Source organism: Octodon degus, unplaced genomic scaffold (genome assembly GCF_000260255.1).
Source record: "Octodon degus isolate 3935 unplaced genomic scaffold, OctDeg1.0 scaffold00105, whole genome shotgun sequence".
NCBI classification, from domain to species: Eukaryota; Metazoa; Chordata; class Mammalia; order Rodentia; family Octodontidae; genus Octodon; species Octodon degus.
In genome coordinates, this window is record NW_004524681.1 from 798,721 (window position 1) to 806,993 (window position 8,273).

The following is an 8,273-nucleotide window of genomic DNA, read 5'->3' on the forward strand; positions in this document are numbered from 1 at the left end:
GGCATCTAACCATAACAGGGGTTCTTGTAACACAGTTGGGAGTGCTTTATTGCATTTGGAAATAATCTCATCCTCACATGGTCCCGGAAACCATTATTTTGTAGACTTTCAAAAAGGAAAAATTTCCAGTTCGGTTTTGGAATTTTTCTTATCCTTAAAGTTTTTATCTCTTGCAAGGAAGGGAGTCACTTAAATGGGGTGGGGTGAAGTTGGAGGTAGCTACTTACGGATTTTGAGACAAAGAATCAATTAAAGGGTTCCCAAAGCCCCACTGAGCTGGTAGTAGGCTCCCTGCTCAGCTCCCCAGTCGCCTTGGCAGGACCTACTCCCTGGGAACCCAGGCTGGTCAGGAGCTCGGTGGGCAGAGGCCGAAGTGGGCAGTGGTGTGGTGCCCAGAGCATCTTGCTCTCGCTCAGTGGAGCGGGGTCCTGCCACAGCTTTCCCTTGTTTTCCTGGTGCAGGGAGAGGAAGAAAGCTGCAGCACCGCGTCTGCCCTGTGGCCTCTCTCCCCAGGGCAGGCCTCTCCTGACCCCACACTTCTGCCTCTTCTGGGCCTCCAGTCTGTCCTCCTGCTGCTTGGATTAGAGTTACGTCCTGCTGCACAGGGCAGGATGTGCAGTGTGTGCCAGAAGTCCTTACCCGCCCCCCCTCCAGTCAGAGCTTTTATGTGTGAAATTTTTATTTTTTATTTTTTGGCGGCACCAGGGATTGAATTCAGGACCTTGCGCTTGCCACGCAAACACTTATTCCACTGAGCTATCTTCCTGGCCCCCTAGAGCTTTCCTGTGACTGTGCATGCTAAATCATGACTTCAGTCACCAAGCCAGTTTTCACCCTGGCCGAGAGGCACCCTGAGTAAAGAAAAACACGGCCACAGGTTGGCCGGCTGCTGGTGCCTTGTGTCTCTGAGGCTGTGGTCCAGCAGCATTAGTAGGGGTGTGGACACTGCCCTTGCCAGGTGGCTCGGGAAACCCAGGAGTCCTGGTAGTGGCCCTGTGCTGTTTGCAAGTGTTAAGATGGCAGATCGTTAACTAGTTGACCCCAGTGGCTGAGTGTATGGACCTGTGGAGGGCACCCACAGCACACGTGGTGGGGGAGCCCACAGAGCAGCGCCCCATTTATTTAGGGTGTGTGGCTCTGTATTCTTGTCTGACAGGTGCTCAGATTGAACCATGTGAAATTCTTGATATTCATCTGCTGTTTTTGACTTGTAAATATGGCAGTTTTGTGTGTTGGACTCAAATGCAGTTGTCCTGCTGCGTCTGGCTGGGATGGGCTGGGAGGCCCTTCCTGTGCGTGGGATCTCTGGGTGAGTGTGGGCCCTGCCTCTCACTGGACCGCACACGCTGATGTTTTCTGTGCCGCTGGTGTGGGGCGAGGGGAAGGCTGAGCGCAGCATTCTCGGAAGTTGGGGGCCTCACATGCACCCCCCAGGACGCTCATGGGGGATATTTTAAGAGACACTTCCATTCTACATCTTAACAGTCTTCTGCTTCTTACAGGATAATTCATTTGAATTTGAAAAACGGAGAAATGAACCTGTCAAATACCAGCGAGAACTGTGGAATAAAACTAGTAAGTCCCAGGGAATTGTGGGATCTTGAGGAGAGCGGCAGGTGGGGAGGTAATCTCGGTGCGCAAGCAGTGCTTTCCATTTTGGCTTTTATTTCATCCTCATCTGAGTGGCTTTTGTTACACTTACATCTATGAGTTATCCTAACTGCATTGAAAAGTGGTGCTCTATCCATTATAAAAATGTTATTAAACATGAAGTGTCTATAGAGGTGGAAAAAACCTTTTGATGTGGCACAGCTAAAATATACAGAAAGCCTAGGTGCTTTATAAATTTAGTCATTTAGTGTAGAGATGTAAGCTGTTTTCCATGTACCTTATATAATTTAGTGCGGTGGGCCCACCCTTCTCCTTGGGTACTGGGATTGAACCTAAGGCATGTGCACTGAGCTATATCCCAGCCCTTTTTAAGTTTTATTTATTTTTTTGAAACATTGTAAGTTGCCCAGAGTAGGCTTGAACTTGTGCTCCTTCTGCCTCGGTCTCCCAGAGTTACGGGATTGCAGGCTTGCATCACCATGCCTGGCAAGTCAGTGCTTTATAGTTGAAAAATGTGGCACCTAAGGTGATCGTTACAAACTTGCTAACGGAGCTATTAAACGCCTGTTAGGTCTGGAAGGCTACAGGTGTTAGGTGTGGACGGCTGTGGACGCCAAGAGCTATACGGTCTGGCTCTTGTGTGCTGGAGGTTAGCTGACCTCCAGCGCCCCCTGTGGACCTGGCGTGCAGGTCTGGTCTCAGGCAGGCCCTGCCTGCGCGCTTCCCAGCCCGCACCTAGAGGAGGAGGCTGGGCCACACCAGTGTGGTACACCTGTCTGAACTTTGCTTGTCGTCCTTTCCCGTCTGCAAATCAAGAAACAGGGCGTGGTGGCGCATGCTGTAATCCCTGCACTGGGGAGGCTGAGACCAGAGGATCACTATGAGTCTGAACTGTGTAGCAACCCTGTATCAAAGTAAAAAAATAAAAGAAGTCAGAGTCCAGGCCTGGAATTGGCTTTCCCACATGGCTGTTTTCTATTTCTTCTTCTTCTTCTTCCTTCTTCCTGGCTCAGCGCATCCTGAGGATGGGGCTGGTACACCATGTGGTGCTGCGGATTGAACCGGGTCCCCTGCGCCTGCCTAAGCTTGGCTAAGCTGGTGCTTTAGACCGCTGAGCTGTCTTGCCAGCCCTGTTTTGTTTCTTAAAGCTTCCCCTAAGTTTTTCATTGGAGGAAGCATTAATTTCTAGAAAGCATTCGCGTGTTGGGTTAGCTGCTAAGGAAGTAGCACTTGGTTTCTTGGGGCCGCCTCGCGTGTGGCTGTATCACAGCGGGCTCTTTGCATTGTTGCCAGCTCTAAGAGGTCCGCCGTCACTGCTCTGAGTTAGTACCTCCGTAGGCGCCTCAGGTTGGCTCCAGAGGCGTTCTCATCAGGGACATCGTCGAATGGTCCCAGAGCACTCCTCGGCCCCATTCTGTATCATTTTGGTTTGAGTTTTCTTTCCTTTTTTTGTTGCCACCGGAAGACAGTAGCCCCAATGCTGTCTGTGTGGCACAGCTTGGTCCTGGGGAGCGTCACCTGCTCCTTGTGGCACAAGTGACTGGCCTTGTGCGTGGGTGTGTCCTGGAGGTCTTTAGTGTCTCAACTTGTTATTATTATTATTATTATTATTTGTTTTTTTGAGACAGGGTCTGTGCAGTTCGGGCTCCCTTGAGCTCACTTTATGCCCAGGCTGGTTTCGAACTTGCAGTGATCCTCCTGCCTCAGCCTCCTGAATGCTGGGATGACAGGAGTGTGCCACCATGCCCGGCATCTAGTGCCAGCTTCTCTGTAGCTCTGTGTCACTGTGGCTCGGCTCGCACAAGCAGTCGAGGAGCAGTGCTGCCCTCCAGTGCCCTCTCATTCAGTGTCCCGTGGTGCCATTGGCTCGGAGCTCACTGGCGTCGGCTCCGCTGCCCCACTCCATACACTTCCTCGATGTCTGGCAGAAGTGATCCTGCCTTCATTCTTGTCTGTGCAGATGCTATTATCCTTCTTTATTAGGATCCTAAAAATAGGCTTTTGGAGGATTTGCTGGGTATTGGCTGCGTCCAGAAATTGCTTCCTGCAGTTTATGCCGTCTGACAGTAGGGCTCTGGAAAGCACTGCTCTTTTTTTTTTCTTCAAAATAATTTGTTTTATTTTGGGGTGTGCACTGCTCTTTTTAAGAGGCTGGTTCGTCGAGGACTTCCTCCATGCATGTCTGGATTGAGATGTGCTATGAATGTAAAATGTAGGGCCCACTGAAAACTTAGGGTGAAATAGGGGTAAGGTATGTAACTATAATTTTTTGTATGGATCTGTGTGTTGAGATGATAATATTTTGGACATGCGGAATTAAAATATTCTCTGCATGTTCCTGTTATCTTTTTTTAAAAATCCAACTACTAGAAAATATAAAATTTTATGTGTGGTTTGTCCTGCATCAGGCAACACTCATACAGATTCTAGAAAGTCCACAGGTCGGGATCTGAGCCCGTGCAGCCGCCTCCTGTGGATGTTCTAAGTGGTTGGGCCACAGTGGTTGGGAATGGAGCAGGGTGGTCCTTTCCCCATGGTGTGGGCAGATAGGCGCTTGTGTGCGAAGTCTGTTTGTGGAGTTGCACACCGAGAGTGACGGTAGGGCTAGATCCATCCTCTCTCTAGAACAAATCTGAACAGTGTTCGTCCGGCTTCACGTGGAGGAGCAGTTGAGCAGTAATGAAGGCTTTCGCAAGCAAAAAACTGAAGAAACGAGCCTTTTGGGGCCTGGAAAGTGCCTGCCTCTGAGCTGCTCAGTGGGGGTTATTTGGGCAGTGACGTTTTCATCTAGATTTATTTCTAAGTGAACGAGCGTGTGTGAATGCCCCTGCTGATTGGAATCATCCTGCTGGAGGGATAAACTTGCTAATTGTAATGAACTTCTCTTGTAGTTGATGCGATGAAGAGGGTTGAGGAGATCAAGCAGAAGCGCCAGGCCAGATTTATAATGAACAGGTATGAGCCCCGTGAGGAGCAGCTTCTGGGAAAGTATCTAGTGGTGGGGTGGAGCGGGCGCAGGTCTGGCGCAGGTCCCCGGGTGGCCTGGCCTTGTGCTGTCCTCCTGGGGCAGCAGCGGGTGCCGTGGGCAGAACGTCACCAAGACGACGGCGACTTCTGGTCGTGTGCCGTGTCAGGAGGGCTAGTTGCGCCCCGAACAGAGCTCAGGCCCTCAGTCCAGTGGGGTCTTCCAGCCCTAGGGCAGAGGCCTCGCAATGGCCTGTGCATTCTCGTGGAGGTTGCCAGACAGTGATTTGCTGATCCTTTCTGCTGCATTTTCTTCCAGCCTTTTCCCCACTTTGAAAATCATCCCTCTGACTTTTCTTTGTGCTGTGTCCATGTACACATGTGGATCGTTGTGGTGTGTAATTGTTTGGTTGAGCGGCTACATTGGGCTGTGTGCCCGACACTCCGTTTCCTTCGCATTGCTCCTCTCCTGGAAGCGCTCTGCTTCTAGTGCTGCGGCTGCCAGTGTGCAGCCTCATCCTTGACCCCGTTTCCCTGCCTGAGCCTGGAAATGGCCGTTCTTAGGCCCTGCGGATGTGTCCCGCGGTCACTTGGAGGCCTAGCAGCTTCTGGCACGCAGGAGGTGTCAGCACGTCAGAGGCGCTGGGCTGGGCTGGGCTGGGCTGGGCATGGGGGTGTGCCTGTGATCCAGCACCTGGGAGGCTGAGGTAGGATCTCCAAGAGTCCAAGGCTAGACTGGACTCTCTAGCAAGACCCCATCTCCAAACACCACACACACATTTCCATGATGCAGGAAAAACCGAGGCAGGCAGGGGCTGGTGAGATAGCTCAGCTGTCCAAAGCGCCTGCTTAGGCAGGCTTAGGCAAGCTGAGGGTCTGAGGTTTGATCCCTGGCACCACATGCTGCGCCAGGCACAGACACACACACACACACACACACACACACGCATGCACGCACGCAGACCCAGTGCTTTACTGGATGTGCTCTCTAGGTCACGGCTGGCAGTGTCACCAACCCTGGTCCTGAGGTCCTTGGTTGGTCCCAATCATTGTCCTTCAGTCAGCACAACAGGGGTGTGGTTGTGTTTAGACACACTCAGGCTGGAGCTGTGTCTGGGTTCAGGGAGCAGCTGAGCCCTGCATGCTCCAGGAACGATGGGCTTGGGCTCTTGCTGTGCACGCTGAGAGGCGGCTGGTGGAGGGCCTGCCTGCTTTGGCCCTGCCGGTGCCCTTGCTGCGTTTAGTAGCTGTGCTGTGAACGCTCGTCTGCTACTTAGTTCTGTAACTGAAGTTTGGCTTCACTGTGTTTGACCCTAGGCTGAAGAAGAACAAAGAGCTCCAGAAAGTGCAGGACATCACGGAGGTCAAGCAGAGCATCCACCTCATCCGGGCTCCTCTTGCAGGTGAGCTTGGCCAGGCCCAGAGCTCGACCTCCTGGCTGCTGCCCTCTCGCAGTCCATCCTGGACAGGACTCGGTGTATAAATGCACTGTCTCACCAGCGCAGGGGCACATGCCTGCTCTAGCTCTTCAGTGGCTGAGGCAGGAGAATCACGCGAACCCATGAATTGGATTTATCTTTTTGGAGACAGGGTCTCACTGTGTAGCCCAGGCTGGGCTGAACTCAGCATGACCCTGTGCCTCAGCCTCCTGGTGCTGGGGTTATAGGAGCATGCCACATGCGTGGCAGAGCCCACAAGCTTGAGACCAGCCTGGGCAACACAGTGAGACCTTATCAACAAAAGTCTGGGGCGGGAAGATAGTGGCACAAGTGCCTGCCTGGTAAGCGCAAGGTCCTGAGTTCTAGTCCCAGTGCCACAAAGAAAGAAGAAAAACCGTGTTCTCTTGAGCTGGGTTGGTCTTGTGTGTTAGATTTTCCTCCTTAAAATCGTATCCTTCATGCAAGTCTTCTTTAGGTTAGAGTGATCTGAATGATGGCTGCATGTGGGCTCTACCCCTGGCCTGTTCTGACTGAAGGGCGGGTTCTGAGCTAGGGTCAGACTCTGGCTTGAGTTGGCGTGACGCGGGGGCCCAGGTGCTGAAGTGCAGAGGGCCATGGCACCTGGTAGTTTATGACGCAGCCATTCTGCTCTTGGTCTGTCAGGTGCCAAGAAACCAGTTCCTACTCACCTGGCACCAGTTCAAGTGCATTTAGTTAGCGTAATTTATGTAGATTCCTTGGAGGAGAGAAATTGCGCTGGCTCACAGCGAAGTTCAGATTGTGTCACGTGCTTAGTAGGTTTGTATGAAGTCCACATACACATAGCAAATTCTGTTCAATCAAAGTAGACCAAATCCTGGAGCATTTGTTCCAAGTAGAGCTGGCGTGAACAGGCACCTTGAAGCAGCAGAATGGGTGTCCATCTGCTGTCTGAGGCAGGAGTGCGGCGTAGAAGCCTGATCAGGAATCCTGCTGGGTCAGGTGCCAGGGTGGCCTCCTGCCCCACTTCGCTCCGCCTGGCCGTGGTGGGAGCTGGTTCTTGTCCTGGGAGGAGGTCAGATGTGGGAGTGCTTGCTTCGTGTAGCGTGAGGTGTGGGTAACTAGCTACTCTGAAGTTTCTTAGAAATGGCTGTGGTACTCAGGCGTGGCATGCACATCTGTAATCTCAGCCCTGAGGCCAAGGCTGCAGGATTGTTGTGAGTTCAAGACCAGCCTGGGCTACAAAGTGAGCTCAAGGCCAGCCTGAACTGCATAGTGAGACCCTGTCTTAAAATGACAAAAAGAAGAAAAAGTAATGATTGTTATAAAATAAGTCAGATTCTTTATAGAATATCGAACAAACTTTGCAAAGTCACATGAAATTGATTACAGTTTTAATTTTCGTCTTTTAAAAGGCAAAGGAAAGCAGCTGGAAGAAAAGATGGTGCAGCAGCTGCAACAGGACGTGGACATGGAGGACGAGTCTTAGGGACCTTGCTGGCTGTGCCGCTCCCGTGTCACAGTCTCTTGTGGACGCTTAGAGTTTGGAACCCTTGGCTGGTTTGTCGCTAGTTGCTGAAGCGATGGCGACCCGAGTCTTTCCTGTGCTGCTGCCCTCCTACAGTGGCCGGGTGCTAGGTTTCTCTCTGGCACGGCCCCTGGCGCTGTGCTTGTGTGGGTGTGAAGATCTGTGTGCACACGCAGAGGTGCCCGGTGGGCATCAGCGACTGTGCCATCCGCATGCAGGCCTAGGCAGCGTTGTGTAAAGGCTGATTGCCAAGACTCATGGAAGTGACACGCGAAATAAACTTTTCTTTGCATTACCATGTTCCCTTTATTAATGGTATGGGCTACAATAAGGAGCCAGCAGTGTGTGACAGTCTCGAGTCTTGCCTGTTGATGTTCTGGCTTGGCTTAGTGGCCTCTTAGAAGACAGCGAGGCTGAGGTGCTCTGGGCTCTTGGACCTGCTTGAGGCTGCAGGTGGCTGTGGAGGGAGGAGGGCGGGGTGGAGCGACCTCGCTGCTTCCCCTTTGGGAATGTGCGTATGGTCCACCCGCTGTCCAGCTGCAGCGGCTCCCAGTGCCTTTCAAATTTTGCTGAGTGGGTTGCTTTAAAAAAAGCTAATTCTTGGAAAATAGAATTTACGGATAGAACATCTGTCCATTATTTGCACATAAATAATCTCTATAGGAAGTGCCAGTGTATTTAGTATTTACAAGTACAGCACTTAGAAGGTATGAAGTGTCAAATACTTGGAAGAAAATAACCCCCTACACATG

At 51.7% G+C, this 8,273-nt stretch overlaps 1 protein-coding gene across 1 annotated transcript in view; it reads left to right on the top strand.

Annotated features, from left to right (window-relative positions):
• Positions 1-7,816, top strand: part of Rsl24d1 (ribosomal L24 domain containing 1) — a 10,443-nt gene extending 2,627 nt beyond the window's left edge. Inside the window, exons 2-5 of the mRNA XM_023724106.1 lie at positions 1,503-1,575; positions 4,503-4,566; positions 5,893-5,978; positions 7,409-7,816. Coding sequence (XP_023579874.1) covers positions 1,503-1,575; positions 4,503-4,566; positions 5,893-5,978; positions 7,409-7,482 — 297 coding nt within the window. The 3' untranslated portion in view covers positions 7,483-7,816. The remainder of the gene's footprint in view (positions 1-1,502; positions 1,576-4,502; positions 4,567-5,892; positions 5,979-7,408) is intronic.
• Positions 7,817-8,273: the final 457 nt, after the last annotated feature.